This window comes from Lycium barbarum, chromosome 2, assembly GCF_019175385.1.
Source record: "Lycium barbarum isolate Lr01 chromosome 2, ASM1917538v2, whole genome shotgun sequence".
NCBI lineage: Eukaryota > Viridiplantae > Streptophyta > Magnoliopsida > Solanales > Solanaceae > Lycium > Lycium barbarum.
In genome coordinates this window covers 61,801,297-61,825,555 of record NC_083338.1, presented here as the reverse complement: position 1 = coordinate 61,825,555, position 24,259 = coordinate 61,801,297, and the positions used below count along the sequence as shown (strand labels likewise).

The 24,259-nt window shown below is 39.1% G+C and overlaps 1 protein-coding gene across 1 annotated transcript; it reads right to left on the bottom strand.

Moving 5' to 3' along the window:
• Positions 1–13,159: 13,159 nt before the first annotated feature.
• On the bottom strand, positions 13,160–15,325 carry LOC132628618 (uncharacterized). The gene has a single exon (XM_060344386.1). The coding sequence runs from the start codon at positions 15,323–15,325 to the stop codon at positions 13,160–13,162; it is 2,166 nt and encodes a 721-aa protein (XP_060200369.1).
• Positions 15,326–24,259: the final 8,934 nt, after the last annotated feature.

Sequence of the window (24,259 nt, the reverse complement as noted above, 5' to 3'; positions counted from 1 at the left end):
ATTTATGTGCATATGGTTTCTCACTACTCTGCTCGTGCATACTATTGTTATATCGTTCGCCGAGTCCCGGGACGGTTATGTCATTGTGCACACTATGTTATACTCGGCACTAATATATTATATTTATGGATCGGGCCGTACGTTCCTCGGCACTAATATAATATATAAATGGATCGGGCTGCACGTTTCGCAGCAATATAATATATGTATATATATGGAGCGGGCTGCACGTTCCGCAGCAATATAATATATAAATGGATCGGGCTGCACGTTCCGCAGCAATATAATATATGTATCTATGGATCGGGCTGCACGTTCCGCAACAATATAATATATAAATGGATCGAGCTTCACGTTCCGCAGCAATATAATATATAAATGGATCGGGCTGCACGTTCCGCAGCAATATAATATATGTATATATGGATCGGGTTGTATGTTCCGCAGCACTAAGCATGCATGGTACCCGCCAAAATGCACTCATATGTACAGGTTGCTCTTTTATCTCACAATATGCTCTACATTTCCTTCGTGTCTTTATTCATGCTATGTATCCCTCGTATGTTACTATTCATGCCTTACATACTCGGTACATTACTCGTACTGACGTCCCTTCTTGTGGACGCTGCGTTTCATGCCACGCAGGTACACCCAGATGAGTAAAGGACATTGCTAGAAGATATTTCAGCTGGATTGGCGAGCTCCACTTCCTTTCGGAGTATTGCCGAGTCGGAGTATATATGTTATGATTTCTGATTGAAGTTAGAGACTTTACAGACAGAGTCGTGGGTATAGAATGTCAGTTTTGTATGCGGCTCCATCAGCCGATGTGTCATTCTGTGTTATGTGATAAATTCCATATGATTACAGATTTTGTTTGATTTGGAAAACAACGAAAAAGAATATTTCTGAAAGCTCTCATTATGTATTTAATTTAATTTAAGTTAGAAGCCAAGCGGGTATGTGTGTAATAAGAGTTAGCGGGTTCGCTCGGCTCCGAATATGGGGTCGGGTGCCCATCACACCCTGCTAAGATTAGGATGTGACATATACATACAAGCCGTTAAGGCTGTCATAGCAAATAGGATCGCTTAGACGCAAACCACAGGCATAACCGGATAATATCGACCCATGACCCACATATATGTCTACAAGACTCTAACAAACATAACAGAATCATATGACGGGACAGGGCCTCGCCGTACCCCTGAATGTACACATACATATATATAACGAAAGAGTTTGTACCAAAATATGGGCTCCAGAACAAGGGAGCACTCCAAGGCAGCAGAACAGATAGCCTAAGCTGTCGGGTCACTCACACGAACGTCTGTACCTGCGGGCATGAAACGCAACCCCCGAAGAAAGGGGGTCAGTACGGAATATGTACTGAGTATGTAAGGCATGAAATACAACTGAAAGGATCATAACTGAAATAGAGATTCAAGGAGTCAAGTAGCATAATCAAGAAACTACTGTACCTGTGTAGTACGGAACATAATCAAACATTTCCATATCACATACCGTACCAGGTCTATCCTGGGACTCGGTGATTGAAATCATATCATTATGTCATCATGAATACATGTATACACATACCGTACCCAGCCCTCTAGTGAGGGACTCCGTGAGTAGAGTCATGCATATCAATATCATATATCACATATATACCGTACCCGGCCCTCTAGTGAGGGCCTCGGTAAGTGAAGTCATATTATCATGTCTGTATGCCATCAGATCATCATGCATATACATATACATATACCGTACCCGGCCCTCTAGTGAGGGACTCGGTGAATGAATCTTACCATACCCGGCCCATTAAGGGATTCGGTAAATGAAATCATGTGCACATCTACCGTACCCGGCCCATCATGGGACTCGGTGCTATAATCATATCATCATTTACATATACCATACCCGGCCCTCTAATGAGGGACTCGGTGAACAATGCAGAGGAATACGCACGATAACATATCCTGGCCCGGGCTCAGTGAAGGACATACTGCGGTTGCACGAATAGAGTAGTGCGAAACCATATGCACGTAAATCAAGACCCGATAGACAAGTATACTTATCGACATCTGAAGGCTCAGAAACAAGTTTCGGGTCAATCGGAATTAGTATACGAAAGTTACGAACTTTTGAAGTACAAAACGTTCTATAAGCGTTTCAGAAGCCATTTTTGGAAAATCAAAACCATAATCATATCAAAATCTTTTGGATATCGTTATGGATCAAATCAAATGGAACTTTTGGAATCTTATGTACATATCAAGACATATCAAAGGCTCGATGGAACAATCGAATATATTAACATTTGGAAGGTCAAAACCATAGTCATATCATTTGTTTCTCAAATACTATCCGGAAACATGTTAGCCAAACTTCGGACATCGTACATACACATCATCGGACATCTAGGATACATATCAAAATCATATGAAACGGCTTATGGAAATCAAGGATATTAGCCATCCTAGTGGCTCTAAGAATAGGAATTTCTTTGCAATCATACATATACGTCATTTGTTCATTCCATAAAGATCATGCCAAAAGAAAGAAAGGTAAGCCTTACATACCTTGCCTGCTTTCTACGCTAATCCGAATTTGAGTATTTGGCTCGCAAGATCTACAATAATATTCGTACATACCAAACATTAGCCATAAACACTCAAGAGTCCAATTCTAAACCAACACTTTTTCTACCGAAATTTCGGCAGCATTTCCCTGTAAATACCACAACCCCGAGAATTCAACTCGGCCAAACACACAACAAACAATCCGAGAATTTAACTTGGCCAACTTAGCAACAATGCCAACAGCTATTCCAACAATATCCACAATAAGTTCGAAAAGCATACTAACATTAACAACTTCTTTCCACAACTTTGACGATTTTCCATTTACATTCAATTCATAATTGTTTACATACTCAAAAACTAATCCAAGATCATTCAAACACAATTCAAGAACATTTCAAGCAATCTACACAATATTCAAACAATTCCACCAACACCATACTCCACCCGAAACCTCTACAAATGCAACAAAACTACAACGATGCATTTTCTTCTTTCAAATTCATAAACTACAACAACAATGGACACTTTAGCAACTCCATTTCCACAATTACATAAAACCATATTAAAATCACATTAATTTTCCTACAACAACCCACAACAAATTTCAATGCCGACTTGAGCCATTAAACCTTCATTTACATCATAAAGGCCACAACAACACAACTAACATGCTAAATAAAATTAACTCATCTTCCCTTCACCATACAACATGACACGGCCACACACACTCACACACACCCACACGGCCACACCCACAACACACTATTTTCATGCTTTTCATTCATTTCTACACACTATAACATACATAAACCTTCTATAATATATGAAAGAAAAGAAATTCTTACCTTTTCTTCAATTTCCCACTTGCCACCAAGAGTGGTTTTCTTGCTTAAATAATTATACCACGTTGAAGAGGACCTTTGAATTAGTAGGAATTCAAGAAGAAATGAATTTTTGGATCAAAGATGGAAGGCTTCAATTTTTTTTTCTCTTTCCTTGTGTTGGCCGAAACCCCCTCTCTCTCTCTCTTGCTCTAAATTCTTATTTTATTGAATGTTCTTGAATGGTGGCCCTTTGTCTATTTATTTACTTGGATTTAATTTTTCATATGGGCTTGGGCCACTTTTGTTGGGCCTTTTTCTTTTTTCTTTCTTCTATTTTTTTCCAAGCCCAACTTACTTATGTCTAATATTTGTAATTCATGAACCCATTTTTCAAATTTCCAATTTTGCCCTTAGCCTTCCTCCATATTTCCATGAGTCATCTTGCGTATTTCCCTTTTTACCCCTAGCCTTTCGTAATATTTCCACTTCAAAAATTTTGCGAACAACTTATGTGCCAAACAATATCAAAAATATAGGCTTGCTCTTAAATTCATGCCATTATCTTAAATTACCCGAATACACAAAATGCGGGATATAACATCCTCCCCCCCTTTAGAACATTCGTCCTCGAATGTTGAACTGGCCTCATGGCGTGTTATCATACTTCGGGGAGGTCTTCTCTTTATTATTGTTTGGCCGCAATACTTTAACCGGAACCATGTCGTTGGTATATAACTTTCTTACCTAACCATAGCGTATACCTTCACATTTAGTATGATTAATGGTTCATGAGCTATTCTCTAATACCCGGTAGCTTCTTTTATCTTCTATCCATATAAGCAATGTGCTTCCTTTCTTCAGGAAGTCATCAACTACCAACTGTTGTCACTTCATTATAACTGTTGTCACCCGAGGCGTCTTTTGGATCTGTTATCCTCTTCATTGACCTTGTGGATTTAGCCTGTATACCTTTCTTGCTCTCTTTATCACTTTCTTCCGGAACTCAGATCATCATAATTCATTTTAAATCTAGTATGTTCTCCCCCCCCCCCCCCTTTTATTAAGGGGCCACATACGTCTATGCCCTTTAAGTAACCATTGCTTTCCGCGATCCTCTTACAATTGCAGTCCTTTCATTATGGAGTCTATCCTGTCTATCTCCTTGTTAACTACGTTCTCGTATTTAATCGGAATACTCATAAGGGCATCCATTTCTGACACTCACCCCCTTGTCATACCTCTATCCTTTATGCCTAACAGTGTCATTAATCTTCCGGTTCGCATCCTTTCCATTTATTATTGTTTGTAGTATCGACTCTGAAGTTCGTAAGATATTACTTTTATTCATGCGAATCGGTTCCATTCTTAAGCCATCATTCAGGAAGCTTCTCTATGTTCAAAACAACTATATTGATATGGTTACACATTTATCCTTTGGTAGTCATATCCTTCCACGATGGAAGATCCAACCAAATGATCCTTCCCTTCATACCCGTTCCTTATCTTTCATTCTGTTTTTCTCGATAATCGAATTCCTCGGTCTTCACATGATTCATCATTCCATGTCATAGGTTTTCTTATCAATTGAATCAACTCACTATCCTTGTCCTTTCCTTGGAAAGTAGTCGATTCGCTATCACCAACTTATTAAAGTATCCTCCGTACTCCCATATGCTTGTACTACTTCCACTGTTAACCTTTTTTAGGTTTATCTCTCTTTTTGTCCTATACTATTACACTCTAATTCTTTTACAGATCAGTCCCTTAAATTTCGACGCAAACAGTTTCATGCTTTGCCAGTCAGCTCTTTTGGAGACTTTGCTCAACCATTTTTCTTACTTTTCACTTTTTCTGACATTTTGAACTCCTTACCTTCCATTTACTCACTCCCTTTTCTTTCCAAATATCATTGTATTAGAATTTTCCAACCTTACTTGTAGTGAAGTCAGTACTAGTTTATTTCATAACCTCTATACCATACCTCTTACTTTGTCTCGTGAATTTCGCTCAGTTAGTGTCTTCTGTACATCGCAACACTGGTTGCTATGATTCACCGGTCGATCGATATGGTCATAAATAGGATGTCATATGCATACACATACATTTACTACCATTTCGCTTACAAAACATTTGTCAAACGCTTATTCAAACTTATTCTCATTCCAAAGCTGCGTTGCATTTTTTTTTTCTTCACCGGCCTATTCTACCTTAACCTACCCGACCTCTTTAAGGTTTCTAATCACTCCGCATACTCTAATTTCCTTTAGGTTACCCCAAATTTCCTATTTGTCTCTCACATCTACATTTGTGGAATTTTTATTTTTTTTTGTTCACTTCCTAGGGGGTCACCCATCCCAAAATTGCTCTGGTCCTAGCACGCTTAACCTCAAAACTTCAATGCATTTCGATACGTTAATGCTGGTATAATTTCACCCATTTCCCCGCACGACCTTTTTCACATGATCTAGGGTAAATCGGGATCTTAACGATTTCCGGAAGGTTCTCGTAGTGGGTCCCACTCCGACCTATAGAGGATCCTTTATTTTTCTGACTATGCAATTACCGAGTTAGCCTCTTAAATTCTCAACATTCACTTTTCATCTGTATGTATAACTACCTCAGACGGTCCTATCAATTTCGGTTTTTATCCCAATTCTTCTAGCAATCAGGGGGGAAATATATAATAAAATGGAGTCTGAATCTATCAATGCATATACATTTCAGTAGAAAATCAACAGTATACCTGTAACCACGTCTAGTGATGCCTCCTGGTCCTGTCGGCTGGCCAAAGCATATAAGCGGTTCGAAGGACCGCTAGAACCGGGAACTCCGCCTCGACCTCTACCGCGACCTGCCGGTGTCGGCCGCATAGCTACAGAAGGGGAAGATGAGCCAGCAACTGATCCGGTGGGCTGAGCTGAACCACCTGGACCACCCCTAAACGGGCACTCCCTCATAACATGGCCCGGACGGCCGCAAGCAAAGCAAGCATCAGGACCAAAACGACATTCCCCGAAATGGGGCCTACCACAGTGAGAACACCGAGGAAAAGGTGGCCTCGTCTGACCGGAATCTCTGTCCTACTCCTGTGTGCCCAGTACTATCGAATCGCCTACCCGTGAACTGTGGAGGCGTATTGCGGGCTGGCCGAGAAAAATGTCCGTTGTGCTGCTGCTGAGGCTGGCCGCCTCGAGACTCCCCAAAATATCCAGGTGATCTAGCCCTCTTGGGCTGCCTCCTATCACGATCTCTATCGGGCTGACGCCCTCTATGTCGATCCTCCATTCCTTGTGCGTATGCCTGCAACCGTGCAATATCCATTTCGGACTGGGATGTCACCGCCATACAACTATCCACCAAATAATGATCCAGTCCCATCACGTACCGGTGCATCCTGTCAGTCATATCGGCTACGATGGTAGGTGCATATCTGGCCAGGGAGTCAAACTCTAGGCTGTACTCCCGAACACTCCGGCCCCTCTGTCTCAGCTGTAAAAATCTGTCAACCCTTGCTCGCCGCATCTCGGGAGGCAGAAAATGGCCGAGAAAGGCGGCTGTAAACTCGTCCCACACAGTTGGAGGGGCATCCTCGCCTCTGGACAGCTCCCAGGACTCATACCAATTAACCACTACATCACGCAGTCTATATGAAGCCAGCTCAACAGACTTAGTCTCAGAAGCTCTGACTAATCTCAGCGTACGCTTCATCTGTCGGATAAAGTCCTGGGGATCCTCCTCGGGCTTTGACCCGTAGAACTCCGGAGGATTACAAGTCAAAAAGTGGCGAACTCTTAAGCTGTCGTGTCTATCCACATAATCACCTCCTGGCCTAAGCCTGCGAGTCTGCGCTGCGACTAATCTCGTCAGCAACTGTACGACATCTCTCATCGCCCTATCCTCCGCCCCTGGCTGAGGGGCTGGAGGCTCGGCGCTGGAGCCTCTGGAGCTACTGGTGGAGCCGCCTCCGGATCCACAGCGACAGCGGCTGCTACTCCAGGCTCTTTTGATGATGATAGCGTAACAGAGCCCGCTGACTGGGGCATAATCTCGGGCATAGTCTGAGCACGGGCCCGAGTAACTCTGTGAGCCTGCCTAGTCTCTCCAACTGCTGCTGACTTGCCCTTCTGGGCAGCAGTCGCTTTTCTCGGAGGCATCGCTGAAAACATAACATTTCGTCAGAAAGGAACCATCCTAATAATACAGCTCTATTGCACGATCTAAGATTGAAAGAAGGGCAACATCCTAAATGTCCTGTAGCTTCCTGTTTATAGATGTGGTGCACAACACACCGATAAACAAGACTCTACTAGACACGGCCTGTAGACATTCCGAGGACAAACCGCTCTGATACCACTTTTGTCACGACCCAGCCCCGTGGGCCGTGACTAGTGCCCAAGATGGACACCCATACACACTTCCTTACCAAATCGGCATATCAACGACTTATCCATATCCAACATATATTAAGTTAGACAAATATTAATCAGAAGCGGTCGCATATAACATACATATCATACAGAACCCGCTAAGGCTGTCGGGGAACATATCATCCGAAGCGTATACATAAGCATATATACATACAAGCCGTTAAGGCTGTCATAGCAAATAGGATCGCTTAGACGCAAACCACAGGCATAACCGGACAATATTTACCCATGACCCACATATATATCTACAGGCCTCTAACGAACATAACAAAATCATATGACGGGACAGGGCCCCGCCGTACCCTGAATGTACACATACATATATATAACGGAAGAGTCTGTACCAAAATATGGGTTCCAGAACAAGGGAGCACTCCAAGGCAGCAGAACAGGTAGCCTAAGCTGTCGGGTCACTCACACGAACGTCTGTACCTGCGGGCATGAAACGCAGCCCCCGAATAAAGGGGGTCAGTATGGAATATGTACTGAGTATGTAAGGCATGAAATACAACAGAAAAAATCATAACTGAAATAGGGATTCCAGGAGTCAAGTAGCATAATCAAGAAACTACTGTACCTGTGTAGTACGGAACAGAATCAAACATTTCCATATCACATACCGTACCCGGCCCATCCTGGGACTCGGTGAATGAAATCATATCATTATGTCATCATGAATACATGTATACACATACCGTACACGGCCCTCTAGTGAGGTACTCGGTGAGTAAAGTCATGCATATCAATATCATATATCACATATAGACCGTACCCGGCCCTCTAGTGAGGGGCTCGGTAAGTGAAGTCATATTATCATGTCCGTATGCCATCAGATCATCATGCATATACATATACACATACCGTACCCGGCCCTCTAGTGAGGGACTCGGTGAATGAATCATACCGTACCCGGCCCATTAAGGGACTCGGTAAATGAAATCATGTGCACATCTACCGTACCCGGCCCATCATGGGACTCGGTGCCATAATCATATCATCATTTACATATACCATACCCGGCCCTCTAACGAGGGACTCGGTGAACAATGCAGAGGAATACGCACGATAACATATCCTGGCTCGGGCTCAGTGAAGGACATACTGCGGCTTGCACGAACAGAGTAGTGCGAAACCATATGCACGTAAATCAAGACCCGATAGACAAGTATAATTATCGACATCTGAAGGCTCAGAAACAAGTTTCGGGTCAATCGGAATTAGAATACGAACGTTACGAACTTTTGAAGTACAAAACGTTCTATAAGCGTTTCAGAAGCCATTTTTGGAAAATCAAAACCATAATCATATCAAAATCTTTTGGATATCGTTATGGATCAAATCAAATGGAACTTTTGGAATCTTATGTACATATCAAGACATATCAAAGGCTCGATGGAACAATCGAATGTATTAACATTTGGAAGGTCAAAACCATAGTCATATCATTTGTTTCTCAAATGCTATCCGGAAACATGTTAGCCAAGCTTCAGACATCGTAGATACACATCATCGGACATCATGGATACATATCAAAATCATATGAAACGGCTTATGGAAATCAAGGATGTTAGCCATCCTAGTGGCTCTAAGAATAGGAATTTCTTTGCAATCATACATATACGTCATTTGTTCATTCCATAAAGATCATGCCAAAAGAAAGAAAGGTAAGCCTTACATACCTTGCCCGCTTTCTACGCTAATCCGAATTTGAGTCTTTGGCTCGCAAGATCTACAATAATATTCGTACATACCAAACATTAGCCATAAACACTCAAGAGTCCAATTCTAAACCAACACTTTTTCTACCGAACTTTCGGCAGCATTTCCCTGTAAATACCACAACCCCGAGAATTCAACTCGGCCAAACACACAACAACCAATCCGAGAATTTAACTTGGCCAACTTAGCAACAATGCCAATAGCTATTCCAACAATATCCACAATAAGTTCGAAAAGCATACTAACATTAACAACTTCTTTCCACAACTTTGACGATTTTCCATTTACATTCAATTCATAATTGTTTACATACTCAAAAACTAATCCAAGATCATTCAAACACAATTCAAGAACATTTCAAGCAATCTACACAATATTCAAACAATTCCACCAACACCATACTCCACCCGAAACCTCTACAAATGCAACGAAACTACAACGACGCATTTTCTTCTTTCAAATTCATAAACTACAACAACAATGCACACTTTAGCAACTCCATTTCCACAATTACATAAAACCATATTAAAATCACATTAATTTTCCTACAACAACCCACAACAAATTTCAATGCCGACTTGAGCCATTAAACCTTCATTTACATCATAAAGGCCACAACAACACAACTAACAATCTAAATAAAATTAACTCATCTTCCCTTCACCATACAACATGACACGACCACACACACTCACACACACCCACACGGCCACACCCACAACACACTATTTTTATGCTTTTCATTCATTTCTACACACTATAACATACATAAACCTTCTATAATATATGAAAGAAAAGAAATTCTTACCTTTTCTTCAATTTCCCACTTGCCACCAAGAGTGGTTTTCTTGCTTAAATAATTATACCACGTTGAAGAGGACCTTTGAATTAGTAGGAATTCAAGAAGAAATGAATTTTTGGATCAAAGATGGAAGGCTTCAATTTTTTTTTCTCTTTCCTTGTGTTGACCGAAACCCCCTCTCTCTCTCTCTTGCTCTAAATTCTTATTTTCTTGAATGGTAGCCCTTTGTCTATTTATTTACTTGGATTTAATTTTTCACATGGGCTTGGGCCACTTTTGTTGGGCCTTTTTCTTTTTTCTTTCTTCTCGTTTTTTTCCAAGCCCAACTTACTTATGTCTAATATTTGTAATTCATGAACCCATTTTTCAAATTTCCAATTTTGCCCTTAGCCTTGCTCCATATTTCCATGAGTCATCTTGCGTATTTCTCTTTTTACCCCTAGCCTTTCCTAATATTTCCACTTCAAAAATTTTGTGAACAACTTATGTGCCAAACAACATCAAAAATATAGGCTTGCTCTTAACGTCATGCAATTATCTTAAATTATCCGAATACACAAAATGCGGGATATAACAAGCCAGCTGCTTCCAAGCCTCTTCTATATATTAGTAATTGTAAGAAACATTGTTGAATTCAAATAAAAGGGAAAATTATACATGGTATGACACACATGATCAGTTAACAGTTTGCAGAATTTTAGAAAATGCAGAATACATGACAACACAAGCAGTAGTTTTCATCAAATTCAATTTTGGCCATACATGCTCATCAGTTGTAGAAAAAATGTAGCAGTTCTTTGTCATCAACAACTGCTATTTATCATTTTATACAAGTCAATAGTAAAGTTACTGTACAGAGAGAGAGAGTAGATAAATAAACTTAAGTGAGAAGAAGTTCAATAGCAGGCAACAATACCTCAACAACAACAGCTAAAATGCAGAACCTTCAATGAGTAGCACGTCAATGAATTCTGACCAGCTGTCCACTACGTATCTATAATATAAATAACATCATGAGGATTTTATCAAAGGTTGAACTAAAACTATAATGGAATATAAAAGTCTAATAGAGGATTTAATGGTTTTAGTTACATGTTACTTTATCTCAAACAAGTATTTTGGCTACCAACTTAAGCACGTAACCCCAAATAAGTAGCCAATGAATAAGAAGGCATATATCAAACAACATTGTCGCATAGTACACTACAAGATTCAGTAAGTAATGATAAAAGTGGTAAAATAGGTTAAAGAAAACAATAAAGAAAAACTGTGGTGCAAATCAAAACACTCAACCATACATCAGAAACTTTTACACCCAAATCTTAAGCAAAATACAATAAAGAAACAACAACACATGTTACTAAGCATTAGTCACTATCTGTTCCTTCTTCGAACTCTTCCTCATCCTCCGTAGTTTCTCTGTTTCATACTCTTCTTCAGTTTCATACTCTTCTTTAGTTTTATACTCTTCTTCTGTAGACTCATCTTGGATTTCATGATGCTCTGGCAATAACCTATCATCGATGGGTTCATCCATTTCAATTGCATTCCCATTTGGATCATATAAGAGTATATTTTCATCGATCGAAACATTCATATCTATCTCGTGGACTTCAACTTCTTCAACTTAGAATGGAACATTCAAATCTGGAGTTGTCACCATTACTTCCTCATCCGAGGTTTGACCTTCAACACAGCTGCCCAATCATCCTTATCCTTTTTCTTGCTAGGATACGACACATAACACACTTGAGTTGCTTGCATAGCAAGAATAAAAGGTTCATATTTTTTATATTGGCGACGATGATTAACATCAACCAATTCGTACTGATTATGCTTTTTAACACCAACATCCATAGTTGGATCAAACCATTCACAGTTGAATAACACAGTTTGCTTTAAAGGATTTTCACGAAATTCCACTTGTATAATCTCTTTTATCTGTCCATAGTAATCACCAAATTTTGGATCCGAGATACAAACTCCACTGTTCATTGTTGATCTTGCGCTACCATGACTGTCTGTGTGAAATTTGTATCCATTAGTAAAATACACTGAATTACATGTAGCGCTTATTAGTGGTCCATGAGCAAGACTACGCAAGAATTTATTCTCAATATGGTTACAGCGGACCTATTTGGAATAATGTAAGACTTAGTTAAATTTTGAGAATTTAATAACATCTTGTATAAAAATTAATGATTGTTGAAGCTTACATATTCCTTGAACCATGTAGAGAAATATGCTTCAAGGCTCTCATCTATTTGACCTTGAGATAGATTCGGGAATTCTCCTTGTAGACGTTGCACGTACATACTTCATTGCAACAAAATAAGTTCAATAGAAAGTTATGATATATATGGATACATTTATAATAATAAGAGATTTAACATTCAAATGCTACCTCACAAACGGTTCAACCTCTTTACAATTTAGTAAAATGTAAGTTTGGGCAGCCTTGATTTCTTCAAGGGATAAATTCCTCTTTTTTGCTTCTCCCCATAGTCGACCGGGATGGGTGAATATTGATAAATTTCCTTCAACATCTTCTACAGCACCACCATCATCATTACAGTCCACATCGTGATTACGTGTTATGACATGAGGTTCAAAATAATGAGAAAAAAAATGTGTTGACTCCTTCATCAAGTATGCTTCACAAGTGGAACCCTCAACACTAGCTTTATTCCCAATCATTCTTTTAAGAGTTCCGAGGTACCTAAATACATAAATGGATGGACCGTTATATTAGAAAAGTTATGTTTAGCATACTTGTCACAATTTGAACATAAAATTTCAAATTTAACTTTCAAAAGGATACATCCATCGATATTGTACAGGTCCAACAATCTTTGCTTCATATGGCAGGTGCACAGGCAGATGTTCCATTGAGTCAAAGAACCCAGGGGGAAATATACGATCTAACTTACACAAGATTTGCGGGATGTCTGCCTCTAATCTTTCTATGTCATCCACTCGTAGAGTGGTCCAAGAAAGATCTTTAAAAAATAAGCTCAATTTTGTAAGTGCTTGCCACACATTACTGGGAAGCAGTTCATGAAAAGCAATAGCCATTATTCGTTGCATGAACACATGGCAATCATGACTTTTCATGCCAAATAATCTTTTCGCGTTTGTGTCTGGACATCTACCCAAATTCGAAACATACCCATCTGGAAACTTCAAACCCTTCACCCAATTGAACAAGATAACTCTTTCTTCCTTATCTATTGTATATATAGCTTTTGGATATTTTCCACTAGTGTCCTTTGCCAACTGTGGTCGATCACAGTAATTTACCATATCTTGACGTGATTGTAGATTGTCTTTGGTTTTGTTATCAATATTAAGAACTATATTAAATACATTATCAAAGACATTTTTTTCAATATGCATGACGTCAAGATTATGTCGAATCATGTTAGAACTCCAATAAGGCAAATCCCAAAATATGCTTCGCTTTTTCCACCCACAAGACTTATATATTCTCTGATTAACTTCCTGTGCATCTAACTCTATTACTTTCCTTATCCCCAAGTCACAAATTTGGTTCAAAATTTCCTCTCCTGTTCTATAGAGTGGTGATAGTCTTTTGACAGTTTTACCTTTGAGAAGGTTTTTACGATCTCTCCTAAAAGGATTATGTTGGTCAAGGAACATTCTGTGACTATCAAACCAAGATGTTTTCCTGCCATGTTGTAATCTAAAGGATTGTGTTTCCTCCATACAATAAGGACATGCTAACTTGCCCGCAGTACTCCATCCTAATAACATAGAATATGCTGGGAAGTCACTGATTGTCCACATCAAAGCTGCCCCCAGTTGAAAGTTTTGCTTTTTCGAGATATCAAATGCTTCTACACCTGTCTCCCATAACAAAGTCAATTCCTTTATTAGAGGTTGCAGATAAACATCAATTTTATGTTTAGGATTGTTTGGCCCAGGAACAATGACAGTTAGGAACATATATGCCTCTTTCATACACATTCCTGGAGGCAAATTGTATAGGGTGACAATCACTGGCCACGAAGAGTATTTCCTCCCAGATTGACTAAACGGTTGGAAACCATCAGTATATAACCCCAACCTTACATTCCTTGGTTCAGCAGCAAAAAAATAATGAGTTTCATTGAAGTTCTTCCAAGCCTCAGAGTCTGATGGATGACGCATTACCCCATCCTCTTGTGTATGCTCATGGTGCCATCTCATGTCGGCAGCTGTAGCATGGGATGCATATAATCTTTTCAATCTTGGAATCAAAGGAAAATAATACATTTTCTTGTAAGGGACAAATTTCCTCTTACGAGAGCCGACACGACGCTTATACCTTTGGTTACCACAGAATTTACAAGATGTAAGGTGTTCATCATCACCCCAATACAACATACATCCTGAATCACAACAATCAATCTTTTCAACTGGCAAACCCAAACTACGCACTAGTTTCTTAGTCTGATAATACTTATCAAGCACTTTGTTATCTTCAGGTAAAGCCTCTTTCAACAATTGTATCATTTGGTTATAACCTCTCTGTGACAAAGTATTCTCCATTTTAATATTTAACATTCTGGAGACTACTGCAAGTTGAGAGAGAGAAGAACCGGGATATAATTTTTCATCAGCAGCTTGTAGCAAATTGTAAAATCTTTGGGACTCGGGATTAGGTTCCTCCTCCATTGAAGGATTAGGCTCCTCCTCCATTGAAGGTTCATAAGGATGAGAAGAATCAACTTCAATATTGCTATAAGATTGCGAACTCGAACCCTGACCAAAGTTGGGACCAGCTGCATCCAAGACCATTTGTCGGTATGGATTATCGAATCCCGATTCAGGTTGAGAACCACCGTACAAATCATTACCAGAAGCTATCTCACCGATCACATCTTTTTCCCCTTGATACTCCCAAACAAAATAGTCCTCAACAAATCCAAAATTAAAAAGGTGATATTCAATGATTTCAACATCCATGTATTTAATATTGTGACATTTTTTACATGGACATCTAACCTTGTTACCGCTCATGTAATTTCGTTGAGAAAGTGCAAATTGGATAAAATTATCTACACCGGTTACAAAGCTAGACTTTATACCCCCTCGGCCATCCAACCTATCGTACATCCAATCACGCTCTAGATTATCCATGTTCCTATTAATGTTGACATAAACAAAGCAATCAAATTAATGTTTTGTCGTCATATCATAATACAACCGAATGACCTCTAAATGGAAGAACAAGCAGAAATAACTTAGTGAAACAGAACATATCATTCACCTTTTAGTTAAAAAAAATGACAAACTGAAACTGAAACAAAAAAAATCGAGTAAGAAACCCAGTTCACTAACACTGATTTCAAATCGCAGAGTACAAAAAAATCGAGTAAGAAACCCAGTTCACTAACACTGATTTCAAATCACAGAATATAAAGAATGTTGAGTTCTTCAATCTTTTTCTCGACATGCAATGAATTAAAACAAGCTTTAACCACAAAATAATATTATCCTACAAGATTTAGCACAAACAAAGGTTTAATTTCCATTTTCATCAGATTTTGGCCCAAATAGAGATTCCCAATACTTAACCTTCAAATAAATTATAAACCCAACAGTTTTCAAGACACCCAACTTCGATTTTAGCCAAAAACAATACTTAAAGACACTCTGTCCTTTAGATAATAAGCAAAAAAACACAGATATCTTAATTTCTATTTTAGATTTAATGTCAGAAAACACAAAGAAGGAGATAAAGAAGAAAGAAACTGCACATAAAACATAGAAAAATCAAAACATTCCTTTAGATAAAAGATGCAGCAGAAGAAGAGAAAAACACAATAGAAACCCTAGATTCACATTATTTTGATCTATGTTGTGCTCTCTCTCTCTCTCTATGTTAGCAATTTCGCATACTCTCTCTCTATATCTGTGTTGGGTGTGTTTGAAGTGAAATGAAATAAATGTGTACCCTAGGAGATATCTTTTTTTTTTAACACTTAACTACGGAATAGCGACGGATTTTATATTCCGTCACTAAATAATACATTGATTCCTTTTAATGATTAATATTGCGACAAATTTTTTCGTTGCTGCAAATATATATTTTTTTCGAGAAAAATTAAAAGGCCTAGCGACGGATTTTTCGTTACTGAATCCGTCGCTAAATAAAAATAAAATATGTCGCGCCTCTTCTGTTGCTAAATCTGTAGTGAAATTTAAGGCACCAAAATTTCACGCTAATCATTAGTACGAAACTCAGTTTTCGTTGCTAATCCGTCACTATATAATGAGATAAAATTTTGGTTGCTTTTCTCGCGACAAAATGAGCAATCCGTAGCTAATCCGTCGTTAATTAGCGACAGAATATGGTTTGTCGCTAATATTCCATCACTAAAAGCTAATTTTTTAGTAGTGAATGATGATTTAATTTGTATATGGTTGCTCTTGATATTCTATTTGTGCATAATGTTATTACATCATTTCACCGAGTCCTGGGCCGGGTATGTATTCCTGCATAGTTTCATTGCATTATTCACCGAGTCCTTCACTAAAGGGTCGGGTACGGTATATATATGATTATTATATTATATATGGATCGGGCCGTACGTTACTCGGCATTATTATATTATATATTGATCGGGCCATTCGTTCCTCGGCATTATTATATTATATATGGATCGGGCTGTACGTTCCACAGCACTATCAGTATATTATAATCTATGCCTATCATACGCTATAGAGTTACACATATATTCTCAGATGTTAGCCGCAGATGCATTCAATTATTGATACTGGTTTTCATGATCCATCTGTACTTGATGTTCTTATGCCTTACATACTCGGTATATTGTTCGTACTGATGTCCCTTTGCCTGGGGCGCTGTGTTCATGCCACACAGTCCTAGATTGTTTTGCAGGTAAAAGTATTCAGCTAGGATGGTTGGCTATCAGCTGGGATTGGCAAACTCAATTTTCTTCCTGGAGCAGTGCCGAGCCATTATGGTTATCATATGTGTGTATGGGTATGGTGGGGCCCTATCCCGAATCATATGATTCAGGTGTTTACTCTTAGAAACTTTGCAGACAGTGTCCTGCAGTTAGTATGTTGAGATGTCATGTGTTGAGTAAAGCGACCATGTAGGCCGATATGTCAGTTTCACTTTCTCAATTTTTGATTAATTGAGTATCGTTCGCAAATTTATATGGTTTGACGGAAAGTACTTTATTATATTTCCAAATTTTTTCTATATGTCCAGTTTCATTATGTGAATGCCAGAGGGTTCGCTCAGCTCTAAGTAAGAGCTGGGTGCCTATCATGCCCTATCGGAATTGGGGTGTGACAAAGTGGTATCCGAGCAGTTCGTCCTAGGGTTTTCTGCAAAGTCGTGTCTAGTAGAGTCTTGTTTATGGTGTGTTGCGCGTCACATTTATAAACAGGAGGCTACAGGGCATTTAGGATGATTACTTTTCTTTCATATCTAAGATCGTGCGATAGAGCCAAGCTATAGGAAATGAGATTCTTTATAGTAACCCTTGGTTTCAGCAGAAGAACGGTATCGACAGAAAAAGTGATTGATGATATTGAAAGTTGTAGAGGTAAGTCACTCCGTTGAGGCTATGTTATCCGAATATGTATTTATATGGTAATGGATTGGTTGTCATAGAGGTAAGTCAGTATTCGTATAACAGAGGAATTGATTAAATGTATCTCTTGATGATAGGTTCAGTTATAAGTTTGTGAACTAAACAACTTGAACGAATCAGTACAAAGGTAAGCAAAGGCACGAAAAATGTATGTCGGGTAAGGTAAGAATATTGACGTGTGATTGAAATGCAAAGCCGAAGAATGAAAGGGAAAGTAAATAGGAAGGTATAACAGGGCAGATCGCCAAAGTATTAGGTACAGCTCGAGGTGTGTTATATGAGGTATGTTTCGACATCTTTGTAATAAATTGGGAGCCCTGTGTGGCTGAGATATGTCGTATATATACATTAGCCCTATGAGGCATTATTGGTATTTGCTGTGTGCAGGTTTTGGATAATAATAAATATAGAGGAAACCTTGCCGGAATTTTCCTAGAATTTAAAGGAGATAAGATATAAGCTTGTAATATGCCCTAACGGGAAAAGATATTGTGTAAAATGTAATGGCAGGACAGGATTAAGTTAGGAGTATCGTTGACAACTACAAGAGATGAGTTAAATGTTATGGAATTGATAGTAACGATAATTATAAGATTGACATTGATATGGTAAAGAGAAATACTAAGAGTAAATTAGGGAGACTGGTAGTACTAAAACATGACATAGAAGAGAAAGGGTAACTCCAATAGGGTATGATACTGAAGTATTGATTAGATGGATAAGCACAGGTAAAATATGACAAGTCTATTAGCAAAATAAAGTAACAGCATGACTGAGACAGGGGTACAAAGTACGAAGGGTTATAACGAATATGAATACATTGGTGAGACAACATATATGGTAAGCGTAATAGGGCTGATCAGAAAGAGTAACGGGTTAAGTATGCTTACTTCACGAGGCTTATTCTATTTTATAAGTAGGCTTGCGAGTGAGATCAAGTAGTGGCACTCTATAGAGTTGGTTATGATCAGGATATAATAAGAACGTAGAATGAACTGTAATATAAAGTAAGTAAAGTATAGCAAGGACACGACTAAAGAGGTGACATGCTCTATATGAATGAAGAGTGAAACTAATAAGCGAGCCATGGGGCAGTAGATAAGAAAGCTTATAAGACCTTGTTAGGGGAAAGTCCAACATAGAGGTTTCGCAATGACAGAAATGATAGCAAGCAAAAGAAAAAAGGAAGTCAACTCAAAAAAGAAATCAGAGAAAAGTGATATGGAAAAGTAGTAACAGTTTGTGATTTGTATAATCGAAATCACGAGTGATATCTTTGGTTGGATGTAAAAGACCAAAACTACGGAAAGATGAATAACGAAATTGAACAATTGTTAGGAAAAGGATCAGCATAATACGGATGAGAGGGGATGATCGGAATGAACGGAATAACTTTTGAAAGCGAAGAATGGATTGTATAGAAGTAATATATTCTAAAGGACAAAGCGGTATTGAGTTAAGAATAGGCTTCCTTGTGTAAGGAATAAGGGATTGATTATAAAACGGGAGGTAATAAGATAAATTGAGGAGGAAAGAATGTAATGAAATAAGTATGGGTACAAAAAAAAAAGGAAATATGCGAGGTATGCGGGCTTAAGAAGTAGTCGTATTATGAGAAAAGGAAGATGCATCTCCTACGAATATCCTATGCCAAGACAGAACGAGTAAATTTTATACAGGAATAAGTTGGAAAGAAAAATTTGGCCATGAGTTATGAGTTTACCGTACGACGATAAAGCGATAAAGCAAGGCTATCATCAACGACAAATACGATAGGATTATGGTTGGTTTTGAAATCAACGTTGAGTGCAACACAAGAGTAAAAGAGTATGAGGCATAAGGGGTATTAGTTGCACATGAGACTTAGATCCTTGAAAACAAAGATAGCGGGTTTAAAGGAAAATGCATTTACGGTTGCTATAAGTCGATTACGAGAAAGATAAGAATAACTTGAGATGGGAAGAAAAGGGAAAAATGACGCTATAAGTGAACTTTGAGTATCGAAGAATGGGATAAGAGACATTACATGGATGTTATAGATAGTTGGACATACTACTATTTCGAGTATCCTTATGGGACTGAAATTGTTAATTGGAGCGGATGTAGACATTGACTCATAATTAACGGTTGAGCTAAGTAAAATGCATCCTTCTTTGGATTGCTATGTCGGTTGTATTACTTGGTCACAAAACTGCAAGATGAGTATGTTAAGACTTCACACATGAATTATTGTAGCTATAAATTATGGGAAATGGCATGAATATTGTCACGACCCAACCCCGTAGGCCGTGACTAGTGCCCGATCTGGGCACTCAAACACATTCTAGTATATAGCAGAAGCCGACAAGGCTTTATTTCCAATTTAGATAATTTCCAGAAAACTTTCGGCAGAGTTTCCTTTGTTTTACGGACTATCCCATATACCCTGCACGCAGAAAATACCAACAAAGGCCACACAGGGCCAACAGAGTAACATTTAAATATATGCGGACCGGCCGCCGCGGCGAATGGGATCGTCCAAACACAACATATACACACAGCTGTACAGAAAGATCCCAACCCACAAACATGTCCACAGACCTCTAACAGACCGATAGAATCATAAGACGGGACAGGGCCCCGTCATACCCAGAACAATGTACATATCCAGATAGCAGTGACAGACTGTACCAAAAGTGGGCTCTGAAGAAGAGAGCGCCCCAAAATAGCAGAATGAGGTCCTAAGCGGACGGATCAGCAAACCTGTCGTCGGTACCTGCGCGGCATGAAAACGCAGCCCCCGAGGAAAGGGGGTCAGTACGAAATATGTACTGAATATGTAAAGCCTGAGTTACAGAAACAAAATCATAACTGGTACAGAACATACAGAAAGTAAACGGAAAATCCAAAGTATCAGATACATATTTCCAAAACATGCAGAGTGTGTACAGAACATATGTCATATCAAATCCGGCCCCTGCCAAGGGACTCGGCAGACAGAACGTGGCCACCCTCCCGACGCTGGTGCCACAACACAGAAGAATCGGAATAGGGGCATAACCCCGTAACATAATATATCATATCAGATGGCCATAGTAAATCATATCAGAACAGGCGTACATGGCACAGCATACTCCACAAACCCATGTACGCGTATACCTGCCCCCTCACATCGAGGCACGGCGAACAATGCAGAGGATCACGCTTGACAACATATCCTGGCCCGGGCTCAGTGTGGGAAACATTGGGGCATTCACGAATAGAGTAGTGAGAAACTAAATGCAGTCAAAATATCATAAATATTTTCAGAGACTCGATGAGGCATATTAATGACAAACAAATCCAATGAAGTCAGACGGAGTCATAATACATGGGGTTCGGATGTCATAAAGAATTACAGAAGCATAATCTTTCTGAAATCGTTCCGGGTGCCAAAACAATTTATAAGACTTAATGGAATATTTAAAATAGTTTTTGTTTAGTAATTAAAAGAGTAGTTAGGACATTTCTTTCAAAAACTGCTCGAAAACAAGCCTTAAGTACAATAAGGGTAAAACCGGGAATAGTGGGCCCAACTCGGGACAAGCAAGGCGGTGGGCTCAAATTACGCATTTTTATGCTTATGAGGTCACCTAGAAAGACTCTAGGGCATTCCGTAGTTTTCTAGACCATTTGGGGAAAATATGCATAATTCTCCAAAAAGGACTCTTAAGGTGTTCAATTCCATTGAATGAAAATGCGACAATTTCAATCGCGGATTCCGATGAACAGAATAATCCCCGAGGCGTAAATCCAAGCCTAGTACATCTAGGACATGCCAAGAGAAGAATCGGGATAGCTTTACATACCTTTTGAGCTTTTTATACCTTTCCAAACTCATTTCCCGTTTCGTCAGAAATCTGCAAAAGGTCACGTTTACCAATTGTAAATTATGGATTCTACGAATTCACTTAAGTTCACATTTGTCTACCGAAATTTCGGCAGCACCTCCCCTATACATATAGCACCCCCGAGAATTCAACTCGGCCCAAAAAAATCAACAACAACCCAATAACAATACCAACAACAACAACGCTCACAATATAACATAACTAGTTCTACCTTGCGACATACTACGATAACTTCCATTCCGACTTCACACTTCCAAACCAAGTTCAATGTTTTCATATTTATCATTAATCAAGAACATCACCATATAGTTTAGAAGCATTTCATATCATTTGTTCAAAATATTCATACGATATACATAATATACAACTTTCCGCTAAGGTCATAATTCATTCAAAACTTCTAATCTTTGGCATACATATTCATAACATGATTCCATCTTCCAAATCTATCCATGAACATCATAATTTGCAACCTAACAACTTCGTTTTTCATAATGTCATAAAATTGTACTAAGCGACATAAGTTTCTACATTCCGTTTCAATACAAACTTACGTCATTTTATCTTCATTTACGAGCAAGGATTCCTACAACTTAACTAACACACCAAATAAATTAATTCATTGCCATCTTCCCAACACCATACCACACGGCCAACTTCTATATTCCAACTTCCACCAAATTTATTCAACTTTCCTTTCCAATGTGAATTCCACCATAAACACAACTAGAATACAACATAATTTCAATTCTTCATTGGCATACAATGCATGCATACACACGGCTACACATATATACCACACACCTACTTTGCAAACTTCTATTTCTTCATACAATCAACACATTTCTACCTACTACAACACAAACAAAACTTCATAACACAAGAATAAGGGATAAATTCTTACCTTTTCTTCTAGTCTTCTTCACTTGGACAATTGATCAAATTGATGAACCAAGGCCTCTTTCTTCCAAACCAACTACACCAAGTTGAAAAGGGACCTTGAATTAGTAGGAATTCAACAAGAAATTAATTTTTGGAGGGAGATTTTTTAGGGTGAATTTCCAAGGGCCAAACCCGAAACCCCTTTTTTTCTTGCTCTCTCTTTGCTTGTTCTTTCTCTTCTAATTTTTCTTGAACTTTCTAATGTATATAATAGTCCCTCAATTAAAAATTGTCACATGCTTACCATGTGACTTGGGTTTGGGCCAAGTATGTTGGCCGACCACCCCTTTTGTGTTGGGCCCAAATTTCCTTCATTCATTTTGGGCCCAATGACGTATGGCTCACCTTTTGTAATTCCCGAAACTAATTTCCAAAATTCCAAATTTGCCCTTAGCCTTAGTCAACACTTCCACATTAATATTCTTTCATACATACCTACTATGTCAAATAAAATTTAGTTATGACCTTATTTCTTACAAGTCAAGAATATTTCCAAATTTTTCCCAACGTGTGAAAACACGGGATATAACATCCTCCCCCCCTTTAGAACATTCGTCCTCGAATGTTAAATTAATCTTATAGGGTTTGAAAATACCGTGGGGGAGTTCATGTATATAGACAGCACATGTGACATACGTTCGTTATTGAATGGAATTAAACAAAGATTCGAGATTACCTGTGGGCATGGGGAATAAATGAGGATATTTCTTCTTCATTTCCTCTTCGGCCTCCCATGTCATTTCCTCCCTATTATCGTTCCGCCACAGTACCTTGACAGAGGCTACATCTTTGTTCCGGAGCTTTCTTACCTGGCGGTCCAAAATAGCTACGGGCTGCTCCTCGTAAGATAACTGCTCCGTCACCTGAATGTCATCCGCAGGGAATATTCTGGAAGGGTCACCAATGCACTTGCGGAGCATAGACACATGGAATACCGGATGTACCGCTTCCAAATCAGATGTCAGATGTAACTCATAGGCGACATTCCCAACTTTCCGCACAATCAAATAAGGCCCAACATAACGCGGACTAAGTTTTCCCTTTCTGCCGAACCGCATTACGCCTTTCATAGGCGATACCTTCAGAAATACCCAATCACCAACCTGGAATTCCAAAGGACGACGCCGTTTGTCAGCGTATGATTTCTGTCGACTCTGGGCTGCCAATAGTCTCTCCCGAATAAGTTTCACCTTATCAACGGCCTGCTGGATCATATCTGGGCCGATTAATTCTGTCTCGCCAATATCAAACCAGCCGATAGGTGACCTGCATTTCCTACCATATAAAGCCTCGTACGGAGCCATCTGGATGCTGGAATGGTAGCTGTTATTATAAGAAAATTCAATCAATGGCAAGTGATCCTCCCAGCTACCTCTGAAATCAATAACGCAGGCCCGCAACAATCTTCAAATGTCTGGATAGTGCGCTCTTCCTGTCCGTCACTCTGAGGATGAAAA